Raw genomic sequence first — 22,472 nt, forward strand, 5'->3', positions numbered from 1 at the left:
GTCAAAGTGAATTCCGTTGAAGTGAAAAACTTACGAAGCGAGAGGAGTTGTCATTTCTCACTGTCTTGGCATTACCATAGGCCTCAAGCAATGGGTTAGCAGCAATGATCTGGTCCTCAAGAGATCCCTGCAGCACACAATAATGTATCATTTAAATCAGTGTTTTAAAGTATGATGATCCTGCAGATAAGTTTTTTAGTTTGGATTCATATTTTACCTGCATTTTGCTGGAAGATTCCTTCTTCTTGTCACCTTGTACTGCAACTGTAGCAAAGTACTGGATGACACGCTTGGTGTTCACAGTCTTTCCAGCACCGGATTCTCCACTGGTTTAGAATAAATACAAATTCATCTTTAATCCTTCATGTAATATAACTGAAGGAAATGCAAATATTTGTATATTTGAAATACTTACGTAATCAGGACAGACTGGTTTTCTCTGTCTGTAAGATAAAAATATAATAATGAGGCATGTTTTTTTTTAACATTCAGTCATTTTTGGAACACTATGAGATCCTGAAAGAAATGTGTGAAGGTTTCTAATTTTGTAAATTCATACACAATCTAAAGAACGACTGTTGTTATAACATTATGTGATGAAATGTGAAACAACATTAATGGACATAAGAGGTTTGTTCCAACAGCAGGGATACACTTCACAAAACTATTTATTTTCTTCATATCTTACCAGTAAGCATGAACTGGTAGGCATTGTCAGAGACAGAGAAGATGTGGGGTGGGGCCTCCATGCGCTTTTTGCCTCTGTAGGCAGCCACCACTTCTGCGTCATACACTGGGAGCCACTTGTAGGGGTTCACAGTCGCGCAGAACAGTCCAGAGTAGGTCTGAGGCAGATTTAAACAGATATATTTTTTATAGTCACTACATGATTTGTACATCTTTGAACCACACTTAATTACAGAAATATAAATGACTGTGCAATCATGAAATGCATTACTTACGTAGATCATCCATGCTGCATAACGCTCTTTAAGGTTATAAAGCACAGAGGCTTCATTGAGATGGGTCATCATGGCCATGTCCTCAATCTTGTCGAACTTGGGAGGATTCATGGGGCTGACATCATCCTCCTTAACTGTTCTCTCCTGTTAGAAAATAAAATAAAGTATGGTTGGTTTAGGTTTATATCTATAATATATTTAAGATATAATAACATACAATTCTGCAATAATGCTCACCTCCTTGGTGTCAAGAACTTCAACAACGACTTTGCCGCCATCTCTGCTCTTGATTGTACCCTTAAGGTACAGCTCTTTTGCATCAGCTACATAGCAAGCGCTCTTAGCATCAAAGGGCTTGCTTTGAGCCTCAATTCTCTCCTTCTCAGGCTTTCGGAGGTAAATGGCAGCTTTGCCATAAACGGCCATCTCGGCGTCCGTACTCATGGTGGCGGTTTGCTAAACGGAAAATATGAGTATTTTATTTGGAAGGTTTGTTACAATAAAAACCATCATGAAATCAGAATGTTTCACAGCTGCTTTTCTTCATATATCTTAAATGACAGGTCTAGGAACATCTATTACAGTGCAGTTGATTTTATTATTTACATATCTTATTTACTGTACATCTTTAACTTAACATCTATAAACTTGATCATTTAGAATCCATACATATAATTCAAATTTGAGAAATCATTTTGCTTAAAGTATAACTTGCCCTTGTTATTGATTTTTTTTGGCTGTCTTTAGCTGCCTTATGGTCCTGATTAAATAATTTAATTATTTAAAACATGAAATGATGAGCGTTACATTAAACATACTCAAAGGTATTCTACCATATATGTTCTGTATATAAAATATATATTAATATTATTAAAATATCCCAACTATGACTCACTTTACTTTCACCAGAGACCAGAGAAAATTTTCACAGCCCTGCAAAAGAAAATGTAAATTTCACAGTTACTCTATGCAAAAGTTTACAATGTACAATGCAAGTTGATTTCAGTGACAGGCAGCACAACCACTTACCACAGGCAGGTTCTCAGATCTGCTGTGAAACTGCTGCAGCCCCAGTCAGGCTTATATTGAGTTTGGTGTGCACACTAAGCAGAATCCATTAAAGGAAAGTTCTCATCTTCAGTCACTAGCAGAAATAATAGCTGCCTTACTGCATGTCAAGTAGATGTGTTTTTTACGTAATCTAATGCCTTTTTATAGTAACAGCAAATTATCTGTTCAGTGTATTCCTTTTAAATTATTGTATGGAATTAAAATAAAGCACATGTAAAAAAAAAGAAAAACTTTATTTTAATTTAAGTACTAACCTTGTATTTTGTCAATGTTAATATTATTAAAATAGTACTCTTTACTTAATTGAGTTATTACAGAAAATATGTTTATTCGTTTATTTATTTTAATGCCTGGAAAATGCTTATCTGTGAAACCTGAAACTGTAAGATCCTTGTTCTGCTACGGTACTCTCACCACACATGGACAGTTGTGTGTTTGCTATGCAGACCTTTTCTTTCAGGCGGGTCTTTCTATTGGTTGTGAGAAAAAGTTTTTTTTTTATATTTATTCACAAGCTATTGTTGTTGAAACAGTTGAATAATAACAGTCTGGTTAATTAACTAAAGTAACTCACACCAAAGTCTAACTCAGAGAGAGAGTTATTTTGACTGAGGAAGCATCATGCTTACATTGAGAAATGTTAGAATATATTTTCTTTGTTGTCTGTACATTTTTTAATTCATTAAATATTTAAAAATACAGGAATTAAAAAGAAAAATACCCACATATTTATTTTTTTGGTGTGATACACATTAACAGGTGAAAACAGCAAAGAACTATCTGGCCTCATGCCAGTGGGAGGCCCCCCACAGTTAACAAACCTTAAATTACAGCAATGTGCAAAGTTGGCAACAACAGAAGGACCCCACTCAGAAGCCCCAGCTGACTCCGCTCACTCCTTTTGCAAGAGACATGCATGCGAAATAAAGAGGAGTCATTTCTGGAATTGTAAAAAGAAAGAAGAACGGTGAAGAGATAAAAAGCAAGACAATGGTAAGTGGAGCAGATAATAACTACTTAACATAATGCTAAATAAGTAAATACTGCTCATCTGTCCTTAAATGTCAGGGAGAAGCAAATGAATAAAACAACTTTCACTAGCATCACTTAATGTTTAATGTAGCAAAGAGCTCTGTTGTGTCTAGCCCTAAATGAAGCAAATTCACCTCCTTGGAAAAAAACATCTTATTTTATTACTGTGATCAAAATAATGTCACACGTGACTTAATTTTTGTTTGATCAATCTGATCTCAGCTGAATAAGAATAATAAAAGACAAGTGTAAAATCACATTATTTCCTTTACATCTCAGAAAAGATTATTTCATCAGTTTATTAATTCATAAGGAGATCTTATGATTTTCGTATTTGCGTTCAAAACATAAAGATGTATTGATATAAATAATAGTGCTATATGTTTATGTTGTGTGTGTTTTATTTTCCATATTTGTAGTGTGGGCTAAATGTTTTTATGAGACCGAAAAAATGTATATTTTCATTAGGTGAAAATGTATGTAGTAAGTGCCATTTTATCCTCTGTATTGTAGCTGTCCCTATCAAATGAAATATATATATATATATATATATGCCCAAGAAGTACATTCAAAAGTTGAATTTGAGAAATTTTAATTCTCTTAATTCTGTTATACTAAGATGCTACTGGTAATAGTATCATATGCCATATCTTTATTATCTTTATTATCTTTGTGGGCTTTGGGTTTGATTCTTGCTGTGGTCAGTTGTGAACAGATCACATGCATTACTTATGTTTTATGCACCAGCAGCAAAAGAAAGGTATGAGGTGTCCAATCCAAATGCAGATAATGGTAACTGTAAGTTCAGTAATCCACCTTTGATTTTGCTGTACATGCAATGCCAATGCTGTGCTCTTTTTTGGTTTTGTGATTTCTTTTTATTGTTCTGTTCTCTACTGTTCTTTGTACATATTTTTTTTCAATTGCAAGTTTATTTCAATGTGTACTTTTTTATTTTGAAAACATAAAAATAAAAGGTTAACTTTTCACAATGTCTTTGTTGGTGTTACATCATTTATAACATAATGGTGGTGAATGCTGGTTGAAGAATGAATTGTGAATTTTTGTCTAGTGTCGGTAGGGGCACTATTAATGCCAGTGATTGTGGTTGTGTGATTGCCAGTGTTTATGGTAATAGTAATGGAAACGGTGTTTATTCAGTTAGTATATTGCAGTGTGAGAGGTGAATCAAGACAACTGCTTTCAAGTCAAGGCAAATTCTAACAAGTCAGATTCCCCTCTGATAAGTGGAGGTAGGACTGAGATGCATGATTCTGTTAAAGGGAGGAGACAGGGTGGGATGGGAAATTATAGGATGTTGAGAGCAAGGGGTTCTTTTATTTAATGACTCCAAATGGTAAAGCAACAAGACTTTTAAAAAAAGAGAAAAAAATCCACAGTGCATATAGCTTCACAAGCAAAAACTTAAAAATAAAATGTATAAGAAATACAAACAAGCATGTGAATTTTCTTCTAAGGGATGTCAACAATTTAACTAAGCTAAAACAAAAATAAATATACTTACATTTTGTATAAATAATAAAAAGGGAGTGTTGCAAAAATAGATATTAAATTATTAATATCTATTTTAAATCTAAAAAATTAGATAGTTGCTATTAAGCTCATTTTAAAAGGTAAAGAAAATAATTGCTTAAAATAATAAACTTCTGTGTTTCGATTTGGACAGATATATTAGGTCATTATCAGCATTATAGAAAATGTTATGTTATCTGTTTTTGTCCTTACTAGACCTATCTGTGTTTTCTTTGGGAGTATTACTGAGATTCTGGTTTAGAAAAGGGTGGTCGTCGCCATGGCACATCTTGGTTTTACTAGTTTTACTAGTTTACAGAGCTGTTGTGTGAGTGGAGTATAAAACAATAACAGAAATACATATCCTATGTAAGCAATATAACACAAATCTCTAAACAATTTCAATATAGAAAATAAACTTACTTTTTGTCATAAAGGCACATAATAAAAGAGAAACATTAACAAAGGGTCTAAAGTGTGCTTCCAGCAGCAGAACACTGAAGCAATTAGTTTCTCAATTCTCCCTACATCTTCTTAATTAATCCAGTGATCTTATTGGCGGAGTTCTCACTGATTGCTAGTTATAGGGACCTTGCACAATTATCACTTGTACAGGGGGTATTGCTTAACTTATATTAGATGCTAGCTGTGTTGCTCTATTGGTGTCTTTTAGGATGAGTGAGAAAAAGGTTCCTGTGGAGTTTAAGTTATAATGAAACACAAAACTCGTGACATGAAAAATAACATAATATATAATTTAGGTACATATTTTAAATTTCTTATTCTAATTTCTTAACTTGTTAATAGATTAAACACATGTCAGTGGATGGAAGGCTGCATAAACATATGAATATATATGGCTGTGGTTGAGGTCTCTTTGTGGGGTAGAGTTGTTTGGTGCTATCTCCCTGAGGTCCTACCTATCACGGAGGTTCAGTGATTCTTCAGCATTTAAATAGGGGCTCCCTGATGCCCACAAATTATATAACGATAAAATATCGAGTAAATAATCTTTTAGAGCGAGCAAGAGAGAGAGAGAGAGAGAGAGAGAGAGAGAGAGAGAAAGCGCACGCAAGAAAAAAAAGAGCGAGAGGAGGAACACACACACACACTCCCATAGTGAGAGAGTGACAAATAGAACATCCTGATTGGCCTTTCCTCGTGCTTAGCTCACCCACGGGGTGTTTGTGTGGGTTGGACTTGCAGCGCCTGAGAACGGGAGCGAGAGAGAGCGTTAGAGAAAAGATATACGGTGTCATGCTGGACTATGGCATGGTGTCCATTAAACACAATAAATGAACACAGTTGTCTCCACACTGCTCTACAGTCAGTTATAGCTGAATGGGGTGAAGTAATAACACTTTATTTCGCTGCACAGTTTGAACAGGGACTTCTGTATTACCCGCGGTGGGTTCAATACTACAGAGCATGCTGAGGTAAGTTTAAGCAGGGGTCCTAACATTAGTTAAACTAGCTGTATATTGTACTCTGTCCACTCAATTAAATTGCTATAGTATACTCCATTATTATTGTTACAGTAAGTACAAATGTGACAATATATAGACCCTTTAAAAGCTAAACAAAAAGTCCTTACAGCACCCTGGCCTTCACCTAAACTCATGCAGTCCCTAAGTGACATACACTGAATATCCTCAGGGCATAACAGCACAGCATTAACACAGCACAACACAGGTCATTATTTACATAAAGTATGAGTGCTGGAGTGCTCCTTTTAACAGTGTTTTTTGCTTCTATAAGTCTGGTTCAACCATTTTACGAATTTAAATGCGAGCAAATAGAACAATTATAAAGTTATTTTTAGTTTTTAATCCTAAAATAGTCACGTGCCCTCTTTATTCCAGTAAGAAAAAAAACACGAAGAATTGTTATTCGTTCAGCTGAATTAATTTTAGATGTAGTATATTCAGATCTGGGTCTGTGCTTTCATGTTTTTTTTTTCAAGGAGCTGCCTCCCTACAACGAGTTTTTGTTGAGAGGTGTAATGAAAATGAAACCTGTAAAGTCAGTGTTGCCAACAAGACTTAGCGACCTTTTGGCCCACTCTGGCGAAAAAAAAGTGACTAGTGACAAAGCTAGCGACATTGTCTACAACGCTTAGCTACTAAGGAGAATCATTAAAATTGATTGTGAGTGAGAGACACTGCTCTCTCTCTTTCCCCACCTCCAGTCTCCTCTGCTTAGGGTTGCCAGGTCCAGCAGAGACCAGAAGAGGGAGAAACACTGTGGGGAGACAACCTACTCATTTAAATAAACCCGCCCCTGAGGGCTGCCTCGAGGTCACAGGCTGCAGAGCAGAGCTGACGGTCTGTTATTGGTCCTGCCCATAACCAGCCCTTTTACAATAACCACACCTTTTTGAATAGAGCTGAATAACGTTTTAAAAAACTAGTTCTACACTAGCTGTTGAATTTAAATAATGGAGGTAGAACTACAGTATATTGAAAAAAACGTGATTGAAAGTTGTCTGTTTTGCCATTAAAACCTATGGGGATGGGTGGGGTTACACAGCTTTCTGCAACCGAACAGCAGGGGGCGCCCGACCTGTGGTGGCTTCACTTTTGAGAGACGATGTTCTGTCCAGCTATACTCAGTCTATGGGCCTTACTTATATGTTGAGGTGAGTCAATGTGACTATATATACATTAACTCATCTATCTCACTAAATGATCTCATCAATCATTTAGTGTCTTGTGGGAAATACTAATATCAGTAATTTTTAAAAATAGCCCGCCACCCCTGAATTTTTACCTGAGATTGGATTTTCAAACAAGTGCTTGGAAACCGCTAACCTGGCAACTCTGCTGCATACGCGCCATATAGACCTGACCGAAATGCGCATGTGCAGTGTTCTAAACCCTAGTAGTCACCGTTTGAAATGTTGGCAACCTTAAGTAAGAAACTGTTGGTAATAGTCTTTATAAGGTCAGCAGTGTGTTGTAAAGTAAAAAAATAACAGAAATAGTTAGCTAGCATAATATCACAAACCAGCATTAACCAACAGCCAGTTTAGTTAGCTAGCTTGCTAACCTAGCTAGCTATTTAACATAGGTTAGCTTGGTTATCTAGAGCTATTTAACCTAAGTTAGCTAGGCTAACTAGCTAGCTATTTAACATAGGTTAGCTTGGTTATCTAGAGCTATTTAACCTAAGTTAGCTAGGTTAACTAGCTAGCTATTTAACATAGGTTAGCTTGGTTATCTAGAGCTATTTAACCTAAGTTAGCTAGGTTAACTAGCTAGCTATTTAACATAGGTCAGCTTGGTTAGCTAGCTATTTAACGTATGTTAGCTAAGTTAACTAGCTAGCTATTTAACATAGGTTAGCTACAATTAAATGTTGTTTCAACATTGAAACAACAACAGACATTACTTCAGCCATATTTCAACTTCATTTTACAGTTAAATGTTGGTTTTATGCCAGCTGGAATGGTCTCACAAATATGCAAATGAGTGCATATGCAATTTAGCATCATTTAACGGCTTTTTGAGCAGGCTAGCTAGCAAGCTACTTTTCTCTGGAAAAAGTTGGCAACCTTAAGTAAGAAACTGTTGTTGATAGTCTTAATAAGGTCAGCAGTGTGTTGTAAAGTAAAAAAATAAGAGAAATAGTTAGCTAGCATAATCTCACAAACCAGCATTAACCAACAGCCAGTTTAGTTACCTAGCTTGCTAACCTAGCTAGCTATTTAACATAGGTTAGCTTGGTTATCTAGAGCTATTTAACATAACTTAGCTAGGTTAACTAGCTAGCTATTTAACATAGGTAAGTTAGCTAGCTTTTTAACATAGGTACGCTAGCTAGCTATTTAACATAGGTAAGTTTGCTAGCTTTTTAACATAGGTACGCTAGCTAGCTATTTAACATAGGTTGGCTAGGTTAGTTAGCTAGCTATTTAACATAGTTTAGCTAATTTAGATAGCTAGCGATCTAGGTTAGCTAATTAGCTATTTAAAATAAGTTAGCTAGCTAGCTATTTAACATAGGTTAGCTAGCTTAGACTTTACTGTTTTTTAAAACTATCTGAGTCTGTGTGGGTGGGCCTGAACAAATAGCTTACCTTGTCTTTAGTGACTATTACTTGTACAAAGCTCTGCATGCATTTTTCACTATTTTAATTATATTTCATTTTATGGTGTCTTCAACACCAGGCAGTATATTTATAACCATTTGGTAAAATAAATATATTTGAGAGGGTTTTTAAAGGTTCAGATGTCTAGAAAAATGTATTTTGTCGTTAAGTGCAAATTTGGTGAGTTAACTTATTATTTGATGTATTGTAGATCACCAGCATCCTTTAATTCCGTAAGCTTTGGAAAAGAAAGAGACATGAAAAGATCAAAAGAAACCAGACAAGGTAAAGAAAGATAAGAAAAGTGAACATTTTACAATTTGCACTATGAGCTGCCATATACACACATATATATGTGTATATATATACACATATATATGTATATAAATATACATATATGTATATATATATATATTTCATAATTAGATTATAGTACTATTGAACTATTTTTTAACCATGTCACTGATTCTAAGTGCATTAATATAATGTTTTTAATAGAAAAGTAAAGTTTATCACTTAGTGATTCTCAGTATGGGTATTGTAAACAAACTAGTTTGTTTTAATATTATCTATATTCTTCTGATTTAGTTGTTAAACAACTTAACTTTACAAATATTGTTGTCGTTGGCTGAGTATAACATAATGTACTGACATCAGATGCAGACATCAAAGCCAGCTAGAGGCAGAGGATGAGAGTGAGTCACGGCCAGACAGAGAGAGAAGAAATATGAAACCAGGTAGGCATTTCACATGTAAGACTTGGTGTTGTGTAGTAAAGTATTCTTGCTTTGATTGTTCTTGCATTGCAATCTTTTAATATTTGAAATTAATTAAAAAAAACTTAAATATATTTAACCAGCTGACGTCAGTTAACTTTGTTAGCCTCTCTAGAAATTAAACCTGGGTTTGTGTTACGTTTACATGAGCCAATAAATATATAAATAAATAAATAAATCTTGTTTCTACAAATGATAATGTATCATGTTAGAAGATATTTAAACATTTAGTGAAATATAAAAATAAGAAATATAATTTTTTTTACATTTTAAGTGATATAACAATTTTTCGATTGTGAATTCTCTCATATGCCACCCAGCATGCAATTTGTACATTTCTTTCAAATGTCAGATTTATTTATACCAAATGTTTATAGAAACTAAAATACAATTAGTCAATTTATCAAAATTAATCTTTAAGAGATTTTTGTGATACAATATAGATGAGAAACAATTTTTTTTTCACTTCCAATTTCTGTACATTTTGCATCGTATTCCTTGGTCAAGCCAACAGACCACACAGCTGCTCCATCTACTATAGTCTTCTAGGGAGAGTAAGACCATTCCACCTTGTTTTTTGGGTAATTGTAAAACCTGTTCTCTATTTCCCTTTGTTTTTTTCATACAAAATAAACTTGAAAATAATTGGAAGAGAACATATAAAACATATGTTCAGTTTAAACATTCCTTTGTAACAGCGGGCAACTATTTATGTCTGTTTTAATATCAACTATTAAGCGGATGTAGTTGTGTTCATACATGGCATGTAAGTCCTTAGGTCTTTGCACTACTATATATATTCTACAGTTCTATTTTTTTTTAAATCAAACTAAAACAGTTTCAGTAACAACCCAAAAGCATGTGTACATATCTCAATGAATGCTTAGTGGAACTTAGTGGAACATGAATGAGATTGCTATAAGCTACACACAAGAGTAGTTTATTGAGATTACATAGAGTTGTCCCAGAAAATGCCAATGCCCACTCATTCTAAAGATCCACATTCATCTGTAAATATTTCATGATGGTTTCACATATCAATGACGTGGACACAAGTGATGCAGTTATATACATTTTATTTAAAAGAAATTGACAAACACACTGCTACAGTCATGTTGTACAACAGTAGCAGAATCCTGCAGTGGAGAATTACTCTTCTTTGCCCTGGAGAAGAGAAAAGGCAGTTATTATCTATGAACTTTTCTTGTTAAAAATCAACAACAAATATTTGATTTTGTTTTGTTTGCTTAAATATATTTGTATACCTTAGTAATTCTTTTCTACTTACCTTGCCACTATCACGGCTCTTGGCTCTGAGCTTGTTGACCTGAGACTCAGCAATGTCAGCACGCTCTTCAGCCTCCTCCAGGTCATGCTGTGCCTTCCTGAGCTTGGACAGGTGGCCATTGGCTTGTTCCTCCTAAATGTTTAGGTCGTAGAAAGAATGTATATGTGATATTTCTGTAATATTTTACATATTATAGCCAAGGCATTATGTGAAGAATCAAAATGCTTAAAGAAATTTGACTTACAGCTTCCTCAGCTTGTCTCTTGTAAGCCTTGACCTTCAGCTGCAGCTTGTCAACCAGATCCTGAAGCCTGGTGAGATTCTTCTTGTCCTCCTCAGTCTACAAATCGTACAGCTATTAGTTTATATTTATTAATGTGAACACTATCCTCATGATTAAAGTTGTACAGATTTTATACCTGGTAAGTAAGTTCCTTCACTCTTCTCTCGTATTTGCGCACACCTTTAACAGCATCAACTCCACGCCTCTGTTCAGCCTCAACTTCAGCTTCCAGCTCACGCACCTGTATAAATACATATGTAAAAACCTCCTCAGAATGTGCACAGTGAACCAACACCATCAAGAACATTTAAGTTGTTCACTACTCCCTCTCTGTATGTCAAAGACTGAGCATTGAGTAAACATTAGCCTCCAGTTAGAACTTACCCTGGACTCAAGTTTCTGGAGTTGTTTCTTTCCACCCTTCATTGCCAGATTCTCAGCCTCATCCAGGCGGTGCTGCAAGTCTTTCACTGTGACCTCCAGGTTCTTCTTCATCCTCTCCAGGTGAGCACTGGTGTCCTGCTCCTTCTTGAGCTCCTCTGCCATCATTGCAGCCTGATTAATCAAACAACATGAGATTAGATTTTGCAGTAAACTATAAAACAATACCAATGACAAAGTAACGACAAGCACTTACATCAGTAATGGCTTTCTTGGCCTTATCCTCTGCATTTCTTGCTTCCTGCACAGTGTCGTCAACCTCACTTTGGACGTGAACCAGGTCAGCCTCAAGCTTCTTCTTGGTGTTCAGCAGACTTGTGTTCTAGAAGAAGCAGTCATCAATATTAGTTGTCATAGTAAGCTGTGGTACATTTTTCAGTTGTATAGTAAGAGCGTTGTAATACCTGAGAGTGGAGCAGTGCAACACGCTCACTGGCATCCACCAGCTCTTGCTCTGCCACCTTGCGACCTCTCTCTGTCTGCTCCAGGGCAGCTCTGAGCTCCTCAATCTCAGCCAACATCAGAGTGTTCCTGCGTTCCACCATGGCCACCTGTTCCTTCGTGTCTTCTTGTCCCCTCACAGCATCATCAAGGTGCAGCTGGGCATCCTAAGAATCAGAAAAGCATAGCATTTAAGATAATCATGAATATATTGCATTATGTATTGAGAAGCCGCATACCACATATAAGATCACTATGGATACTGTAATATTACATGAATAAATGTAAAACTAGGTAATTTTGGTTATATACATTGCAAATTACCAAAAACTGATGTAAACCTAACCAAAAAGAAAAGGTAGCATATTAAACAAAAGGTTTTTACATTGTATCTGAAAAGGGCTTTTATATTTTGATAATAAATACCTTCAGTTGTCCCTGCACATTCCTCAGTTGTTTCTGGGCCTCGGATGCTTGGCGATTGGCGTGGCTCAGCTGAATTTCCATCTCATTGAGATCTCCTTCCATCTTCTTCTTGATTCTCAAAGCATCATTCCTGCTTCTGACCTCAGAGTCCAGAGTGCTCTGCATGGATTCAATCACTCTCTGGCTGTTCCTCTTGATCTGCTCCATCTCCTCATCCTTCTCTGCAAGCTTTCTGTCAACTTCACCCTTGACCTGGTTGAGCTCAAGCTGTACACGGAGAATCTTGGACTCCTCATGCTCCAGAGTTCCCTGTAAGAATTGTAAGTCGATTATGTTTTCTTTATAAACAATTAATATTACAGCAGTTGTCAACATGAGTATTTCATGGAATTAACAATAATGTCATAAAATTAGACCAACATTTTAGTACATTTGTTGTGTATATTAGTTTCAGGCAAAATAAAAATCCTACAGGAACACAAATTAACACTACACAAATGACAAAAGTGTAATTTCTTTCATTCAGTGTATAAAGTGTACCTCTGCCTCTTCCAGGGCAGTCTGAATCTCTGCCTTCTCAGTCTCCACTGCCTTCTTAGCCTTCTCCAGCTCATGAATGCTCTTTCCAGTCTCACCAATCTGTTCAGTCAGGTCTGAGATCTCCTCTGTAACAGAATTAAAACACAATTTATTTTATTACTATTCTAGACATTACAACTGTATCTAAAATGATCCTGGACTGTTGTTACATACGTTGCAGATTCTTGTTCTCTCTCTTGAGGGTTTCCAGTTGGTCAAGAGCTTCCTCATAAGAGTTCTTCATCTTGAAAAGTTCAGTGCTCAGACCACGAGCCTCCTTCTGGGCTCCCTCCAGCTCTGCCTGACCCTCCTCAAACTTCTGCTTCCATTCTGCCAAGACCTGTTTGTAGAAACACAGAGACACAGACACTTCAGTTCTCAAAGCACAATAATCAGACACCAAAAGAAGGATCATTTTATGTAAACAGATTATTCATCATTAAATTATTTGTACAGTTTACTTTGTCAAAGTTTCTCTGCTTCTTGTCAAGGTTGGCAGCCAAGGCATTGGCTCTCTCCACATCAATCATGAGGTCCTCCACCTCGCCCTGGAGTCTCTGCTTGGTCTTTTCCAGAGAGGCACACTTGGAGTTCACAGCTTCTGTCTGTTCCTCAGCCTCCTGCAGGCGCTGTGCCAACTTCTTCCTATAAAATATAAAAAGTGTGTGTTAGGGTTGTGCATACCTTCTGTAAATATTGAGAATATATTTTTACACATGAACACCATTTATGTCCTAAACAGCCTTTTGTTCCTACTTTGCCTCCTCGAGCTCCTCAGTGCGCTGGATGGCATCAGTTTCATATTTAGATCTCCACTGGGCAACCTCGCTGTTGGCCTTGGACATTGAACGCTGAAGCTCAGCCTTTGCTTCCTGCTCTTCCTCAAACTGCTCCCTGAGAAGGTCACAGTCATGACGAGCAGACTGCAGTCCATGGGCCAGGGCATTCTTTGCCTAAAAAAAAAAAAACGCACGTACCACAATGTCATGATAACCTATGGCTTCAATCATTGCTTACCAAAGACAAAATAAAATGATAAACTAAAGAGAGACCTTCCTCTGTTCCTCTGTGAGTGTTGAACAGCATGTTTAAGTATGGTAAAGTTTAAGAGAGAGCCATGTGATGAAAACCAACCCTTTCATAATAATACGTAGTTACTGTGCTTTAACTACACTTTGCGAGGCATATCATGTTTTGTCTGACCCAAAGTTTATTTATCATTTATTTATTTTAATTGTTAATTTATGACTTGTTTTACCTTAACTTCCTCTTCAATCTGTCTCTTTAGCTCATCAATTTGCTGAGTAAAGGCCTGTTTTCCTCTGGTCAGCTGAGAAACTAGAGATTCCTTCTCCTCCAGCTGGCGCCCAAACTCACCTGCACACCATAAAAAATATTTAAAAAAATGTTTCAGTCATATGCATATTTAGCAGCATTATCAGTGCAATATAGTAATATCACCAATAGATATTGTAAAATAAAAGTATATCATGAACATTTACAAATTTATCATTTACAAATTAAATGTGAGTTATTCAGTTACCATTCTCAGTCTGGAGCCTAGCCTTCTGAGCACTAAGGTCATTGATTTGGCGAACATTCTCATCGTTTTTAGTCTTGATTTCACTGAGCTGATCCTCAAGGGTTCTGCACATCTTCTCAAGATTTGCCTGTGAATAAAAAAGTAATTAATATGTTAATGCTCACACTATACCAAAAACATGCATTTAAGGTATTTATATATTGATTTATTGTTTTGCATGCAACACATGCCTTGGCCTTAGCAACAGCTTCCATGTTGCTGGAGAGATCATCAATCTCCATTTTGTATTCGCTCTTTTCTTTCTCGAGCTTCTGCTTGACGCGCTGCAGGTTGTCGATTTGTTCTCCAAGCTCAGCAACGCTGTCGGCCTGCTTTTTGCGGAGAGCAGCAGCAGTGGCTTCATGCTGCAGAGTGGACTCTTCAAGATCACGACGCAGCTTCTGGAACTCAGCCTCGCGCTTCTTGTTCATCTCAATCTGAGCAGCAGTTGCTCCTCCAGCTTCCTCAAGCCTCTCACTGATCTCCTCAAGTTCCCTGGACAAATCAGCTCTCTGTTTCTCAACCTTGGCACGAGCAGCACGTTCAGCCTCAATCTCTTCCTCCAGCTCCTCAATACGAGCCTGTTAGTAAGAGAAACCCTAAAATGTTATTTGCTATTACAATATTCTACTTTACATATTGAGACAACACATATATATATATATATATATATATATATATATATATATATATATATATATATATATATATAGTTCTAGTGTGGCCGTCACAGAGAAAGTTCCTAAATACCTGAAGTTCCTTGATCTTCTTCTGGAGCTGAGCACCCAGAGATTGCTCATCCTCAATCTTGCTAAGAAGTTGGCTAATTTCAAAGTCTTTCCTGGGAAAAGGACACAGTATTTTTATTATACAATGTACATACAACATTATTATATCAGTTGTCACAATTATGGTTGTGTTTAATATATATTTATGGGTATTTTTAAGATTACTTCTTCAGCTTCTCATCAGACTGCTGCTTGTCATTCTCCAGGTCCATGATGGATTCCTGAGCCAGTTTCAGATCACCCTCAAGCTTTCTCTTGGCTCTCTCCAGGTCCATACGGAGCTTCTTCTCTTGCTCCAGAGAACCCTCCAGCTGTAGAAACACAATGCTTGTTTAGATTATCCAGACTTATTTTATTAATAATCCAGTTCCATGATTAAGTCATGTAACTCACATCATCCACTTGTTGCTCAAGCTTAGTCTTAGACTTTGTCAGAGTGTTGACTTTGTCTTCCTCTGCCTGAAGGTCATCAAGAGTCTGCTGATGTGCCTCTTGGAGGGCTTTCTTCTCCTTGGTGAGTTTAGCAATGCTCTCATCTTGAGCTGCCATCTCCTCAGTGAGGTTCTTCACCTACAATTTTGATACAACATTTAATATATTGTTAGGAAATCTGTACATGTGAAATCAGATTTGAGAGAACATTATTTATTTTATGTTTGGTAAACAGTTCTGACCTTGTTTTCAGTGGCATGTTTCTCTTTCTCCACTTTAGCCAAGGTCAGCTCCAAGTCATCAATGTCCTTCTTGAGCTCGGAGCACTCATCCTCCAGTTTCCTCTTCTTGGCAGTCAGCTCAGCATTGATTTCTTCCTCATCCTCCAGTCTCTCAGTGGTCTCTTTGAGTTTAGCCTCAAGCTGGATTTTGCTCTTGATCAGACCCTCACATCTCTCCTCAGCATCAGACAGATTCTCAGATTCCTGTTTATTGGAAAATAATTAATTATAAATAGAAATGCTATGTATGTTATATATTTGAATGGGTTTGGATTATTTTTATGTCAAAGCAATACTGACGGATGCCACTTGAAGCTGCAGATCATTCTTCTCTTGCAGCAGAGACACCATTTTCTCCTCAAGCTCCTTCTTTTTGGCCTCAGCCTTGGCCAGGTCTTCCTTGCATTTAGCGAAATCCTCTTTCATGGTGGCCAGCTCCTTCTCAGTCTCAGCACTCTTCAGCAGAGGCTTGATCTTGTAGTACACCTTCATCCAAGGCCAGTGTTTGACATTCATGAATGAGCGGATGTTGTACTGGAGGGTGTAAATGGAGTCCCTGAAAGAATAAAGAGCTTTATTCTTCCACTGCTGTACCAAATATTAACAGTATGAAATACCTTATTTTTTTACTCTAATTTTTAGTATTTTGTAAATACCTCCTCTCTGTCATCTTCACATATTCTCTTCTCATGAGGTAACCACGACAAAGAGCCTGAGTCATTGTGACCAGAGAAGCCAGTTTCTCATCACGCATCTCCTCAAGAGTACCCAGCAGACCAGCTTTAAAGAACACCTGAAACCAAGTAAAGAAAACACTAGACTGAGTTTTATGTAGTATTTTTATACTGTGTTTTATCTGTTCATTAAGTTATTGATCTCTTCTCTTTTTGTGGTGAATAATTACCTTTGTGTGTCCAAATCTGTACTGGTCATGGTCGACATCAATTGAACCTAGAAGCTTCTCACAGGCCTTCTTGTTGTCAATAAACTGTCCCTCAGGGATGACACTGGCATTCAGCACCTTGTATCTGTAAAACATAAAAAAGATTTTAGCTCTACTTCAGATAAAATAAAAGCATAAGTTTTTTATTTCTTCAGCTTTCACTCTACCTCTGTTTGAAGTCACCATAAAGGATTCTGCTGGGGAATCCTTTTCTGCAGATTCTGATACCTTCCAGCACACCGTTACATCTAAGCTGGTGGATAACCAGGAAGTTTTCCATAAGACCTGACAAATACAAAACAGTTAACATTAATTAATATTTAATTGTAAATATAAACACACTCTGGATTGGTAAAATATTGACTGAAATATTCTTCTTTACCTGGGGTCTTAGACTCATTGGGAATCAGGCAACGCACAAAGTGAGGATGTGTGCTCCTCAAGTTGGTCATTAGCTTGCCCAAGTTCTCCTGTGGAGTGGTAGAAAAGTTGGTATGCATGCCTTATATAGAAAAGCTTTGACGTATGTGACCTGTAAATGTAACATACCCTAAACTGTGAGGACACAGTCTGCATGGAACCACCCTTCTTCTTGCCTCCCTTACCTCCCTTAGGCTCTGTACACAACATTTAATGAAGTAATGTTTATGAATTCAAGCAGAAAAGTAAATAAGTTCATTAAATATCGTCGCAGTATACACTAGTTTACACTCATCTACAAAACTCTCCTTGGCCAATCACCGCCTTATCTACAGAACTTGATCCAACCACTGCCTGTTACATACAACACCCGCTCTGCCAGCACCATTCAGCTTAAAATTCCCAAAACATATACTACTTTTGGAAGATTATCATTTCAGTCATCTGTTGCAGAAGACTGTAACACACTACAAAAAGCTCTAAAATTAGAGGCTTTTATCCGCATTTCAAAATTTAAAAAAATGTGTTCAAGAGGTTTTTACTGACACATGCACATGCTTTGCGGTTAATTGATTGTTTTAACATTATTGTTTTTTTTTTTTGTTTCTGTTTATTAGATAGTTTGTTGCTTTTATATTGTTCCTCAAGTGGTTTCTGCTGCTTGCCAGGCCGTTATTGTAAATAAGAACTTGTTCTTAATGACTAGCCTGGTGAAATAAAGATGAAATAAAGAAATATATATATATATATATATTTAACAAATAGTACCTTCAACAACAGGTGGATAAAGAGTAGATAACAGTTTTACTGCAGACTTCTGGTACAGTCCCAAGACAGACTCGTTCAGTGGGTCCTTGTTCTTATCCAGCCAGCCAGCAATGTTGTAGTCCACAGTACCAGCATAGTGAACCAGGGAGAAGTGTGCTTCAGCCTTGCCTTTGGCAGGCTTGGGCTTCTGGAAAGCATTACACTTTCCAAGATGCTGATCATACAGCTTGTTCTTGAAGCTGGTGTCTGTTGCCTTGGGGAACATGCACTCCTCTTCAAGGATGGAGAAGATACCCATGGGCTGTTTAAAAATAAAAGTGTTATTGAAAAAAACATCTGCTGGTCAGGTAATGTAATAATCAGGTTCTATATATTAATATAAATTCTACTCACTTTCTCAATAAGCTCAATGCAAGCAGCCAAGTCCATGCCAAAGTCAATGAACTCCCAGACAATGCCCTCCTTTTTGTACTCTTCTTGCTCCAGGACGAACATGTGGTGGTTGAAGAACTGCTGCAGTTTCTCATTGGTGAAGTTGATACACAGCTGCTCCATGCTGTTGAACTAAAGGTATGTAAAATAAACATGAGTCTGTTTTTTAACATGTTTGTATACAATTTTGCTTGTGATTAGTGGAAACACCTACATCAAAGATTTCAAATCCAGCAATGTCCAGCACACCAATGAAGAAATTTCTTTGTTGTTTTGTGTCCAACATCTGGTTGATACGAATAACCATCCACAAGAACATCCTCTCATAGATAGATTTGGCCAGGGCGCTGACAGCATTGTACACCTACAAGTAAAATATATTAAAAATATTATTATATTTCAAGGAAAGCTTACATTGTTATCCACAAAGATTTTGCAATAAATAAAACTTACCTGTGGCACGGTCTGTCCCTTTGTGACAAACTCATTTCCGACCTTCACTCTAGGGTAGCACAAGGCCTTCAGCATATCAGCGGAGTTCAAGCCCAGAAGATAGGCGACTTTGTCAGCATCTGTCAAGAGTAGCAAACGTGCTTAATAACCAGACTATTTGCACATTAAACAAGAACTGTTCAAGTAGGATCTGAGTAAGTCTCACCCTCTGTGCCATCAGGCTCAGCCTGCTCCTCACGCTGCTTTTGCTTGAACTTCATGTTGCCATGATGGAGAACAGCTCCAGTAAATTTGTAGATGCCCATCTTCTCCTCATTAGTGAAGCCCAGAATGTCAATGGCAGTCTGAACAATAAAGATAAAAATTATTAATAAGTCATATTTTATCCAGCGAATTAAAAATAATAATTTTGCAATTTTCTTAGTCTCTTACATCTGTGGCAACCAGCTCTTCTTTGTCATCAATGCTTGGCACTGTGATTTGACCCTGACTGCACATGGGGAAGTCATAGGGGTTGGTGGTGATGAGGGTCATTTCTGCAACACAAAATCTTTATGTTAAACTGATTCTTAAATATTTTGGTCCAGACAAAGGTAAGATTTACAGTTTCTGGAAAGTTGCCTACCAATCAGCTCAGGTTTATGGTTGGTCATCATCTGGTAGAAGATGTGGTAACCTCTCTCATCTGAAAGCTGGAATGTTACTCTAGATTTTTCCAGCAGATCTGTTCAGACAATAAATCACTGTTATTTTCTAGTTTGTAAAAAGTAGAACCATAGAATTACACAAATTCAGAAAAAAACAACTATTCATGGAACTTACAGGTCTCAATATCAGCACTGGCCAGTTTGCCAGTTGTGCCGAAGTGGATTCTGATGAATTTACCCTTTTTAAGGAAACAATAGGGATGAAGTTATATACTGAGGACAGCACTACACTTTCCACAATATTTTTGTGAAAGTGAATTCTGTTGAAGTGAATAACTTACGAAGCGAGAGGAGTTGTCATTTCTCACTGTCTTGGCATTACCATAGGCCTCAAGCAATGGGTTAGCAGCAATGATCTGGTCCTCAAGAGATCCCTGCAGCACACAATAATGTATCATTTAAATCACTAGTTTAAAACTTAATGATCTTACAAATAAGAAGTTTTAGTTGTAGATTCGTATTTTACCTGCATTTTGCTGGAAGATTCCTTCTTCTTGTCACCTTGTACTGCAACTGTGGCAAAGTACTGGATGACACGCTTGGTGTTTACAGTCTTTCCAGCACCGGATTCTCCACTGTTTTTTTTTAAATTTAATTAGTTTCTAAAGCAGTGTTACAGAACAAAATGCAACACAAATTTGTATGTTGTTTATACTTACGTAATCAGGACAGACTGATTTTCCCTGTCTGTAATATAAAAATGCCATAATGAGTCAAAAGCCTTTAACTAATATGTCAATTGTTGGAACAATTCTATATAAAATGATCATTTGACAGAATATGCAAAAACCTTTTTGTATATTTTAGTAAAAATCATTGTGATTTTATTCATTATCATCTAACTCCATGTGATCTTAGACCATTTCTGATGCTTTTTCAGTTAATATTTGGACATGATGCACAGTTGATGTTTTTACATTCTGTGAGTAAATGAAAAACAACTCTAAAAGATATAGGTCTGGCAATGTGCAAATAAAATTTTTGTCTTCAGACTTTTAATTTTCTTCATATCTTACCAGTAAGCATGAACTGGTAGGCATTGTCAGAGACAGAGAAGATGTGGGGTGGGGCCTCCATGCGCTTTTTGCCTCTGTAGGCAGCCACCACTTCTGCGTCATAGACTGGAAGCCACTTGTAGGGGTTCACAGTCGCGCAGAACAGTCCAGAGTAGGTCTGAGGCAGATAGGAAGAGGTATTTTTTGAACATACTATATGTTTTATACATCTATAAACCACACTTATATGTAGGGATGCACCAATATGTGAATTCTGGGCCATGGCCAATATCCGATTTCAGTCATGATATTTATTACTTACGTAGATCATCCATGCCGCATAACGCTCTTTGAGGTTATAAAGCACAGAGGCTTCATTGAGATGGGTCATCATGGCCATGTCCTCAATCTTGTCGAACTTGGGAGGATTCATGGGGCTGACATCATCCTCCTTAACTGTTCTCTCCTGTTAGAGAATAAAATAATGTGTAGTTAGTTTAGACACTATCTGTGATATAATAACATACATTTCTGCAATAATGCTCACCTCCTTGGTGTCAAGAACTTCGACAACGACTTTGCCGCCATCTCTGCTCTTGATTGTACCCTTAAGGTACAGCTCTTTTACATCAGCTACATAGCAAGCGCTCTTAGCATCAAAGGGCTTGTTTTGAGCCTCAATTCTCTCCTTCTCAGGCTTTCGGAGGTAGATGGCAGCTTTGCCGTAAACGGCCATCTCTGCGTCCGTACTCATGGTGGCTGTTTGCTACATAGAGAATGAGAATATAAAATTGTTTAAGTATGTAAAAAAAAAAACAGAAAAAATGCAAAAAATATAAAAGATTTTAAAACAGCATAAAAAACATGTATTCTCATTATTACAGTTTTTTTTTTTCTAAGCTGTCTATGATTTTTGTCAAATAATCAAACAGTCAGAACTCATCTCAACATACAACAGGCTACCTTTTATGTTTTATTTATATTTACTTTTTGATAGTGTTTGTTTAAATTAGTTATAGCATATTTTGTTCATGGCTAATATGGCTAATATTATTTATGTTCATATTAAGTTACTAACATAACTTAAAAATGTCTTACTTTTTTCTTGCCTGAGACCAGATGAAATGTCGACACCCCTTAAATACAAATACAGCATTTGATGTTAGAACAGTTTCAAATTAAGTTTTAGTATATTTCAATAACACACAGTGCAGCCTCTTACCACTGGCAGGAACTTCTAAGGTCTCCTCTGCGTCTCCTGCAGCTCCCCTCACCCTTTTATTGAGGTCAGTTTGCAGACTAAGCAGAATCCATTAAAGGGAAGCACTAACTTTTTGATTTATTTTGAGTGGTCTCAACCATCTGCAGGCACGAACAAAATTTTTGGTGCCTTATTGGGTGTTTTGTGTTTTAAGAATGTTTAAAGGCTCTAACCTGCATTTACATGTTTAAACTTTTAATTTTAAATTGCTTATCACTTTTGCTTATTTTTTTATTTAAAAAGATTAAATGATATCTGTGATTTGTTTTTTACATTTATAATATTCTCAAACATGATTATTATATACAAGTTTTATTAGTCTACCCTCCTTTGGCAAAATTGTCTATTTAATTCTTTTCATATTTCTTTCTTTGTTTTCTTTTTTCTTTCTTTCTTTCTGTATTTTTTTCTTTTTTCCTTTTACTTACTTCTATTATTTATTTATTCACTTATTCATTAATTAATTAATTATTCTTCAATCAAACAGT

The 22,472-nt window shown here is 36.6% G+C and overlaps 1 protein-coding gene and 1 long non-coding RNA gene across 3 annotated transcripts in view; one reads left to right on the forward strand and one right to left on the reverse strand.

The window, feature by feature from the left end:
- Positions 1–22,472, reverse strand: part of LOC103043084 (uncharacterized) — a 90,612-nt gene that overhangs the window by 25,362 nt on the left and 42,778 nt on the right. Inside the window, 3 exon segments of the mRNA XM_049466505.1 lie at positions 15,458–15,603; positions 15,686–15,862; positions 15,967–16,209. Of these exon segments, the coding sequence (XP_049322462.1) occupies positions 15,458–15,603; positions 15,686–15,862; positions 15,967–16,209 (566 nt within the window).
- LOC111191801 (uncharacterized) lies at positions 7,017–9,428 on the forward strand. 2 transcript variants are annotated; one of them, XR_002649669.2, is made up of 3 exons: positions 7,017–7,236; positions 8,900–8,973; positions 9,346–9,428. It is a non-coding gene; the product is annotated as an uncharacterized LOC111191801 (long non-coding RNA). The 2 variants fall into 2 exon arrangements; XR_002649670.2 differs by lacking the exon at positions 7,017–7,236 and adding an exon at positions 7,306–7,510.

The sequence above is a fragment of the Astyanax mexicanus genome, chromosome 1, assembly GCF_023375975.1.
Source record: "Astyanax mexicanus isolate ESR-SI-001 chromosome 1, AstMex3_surface, whole genome shotgun sequence".
NCBI classification, from domain to species: domain Eukaryota; kingdom Metazoa; phylum Chordata; class Actinopteri; order Characiformes; family Acestrorhamphidae; genus Astyanax; species Astyanax mexicanus.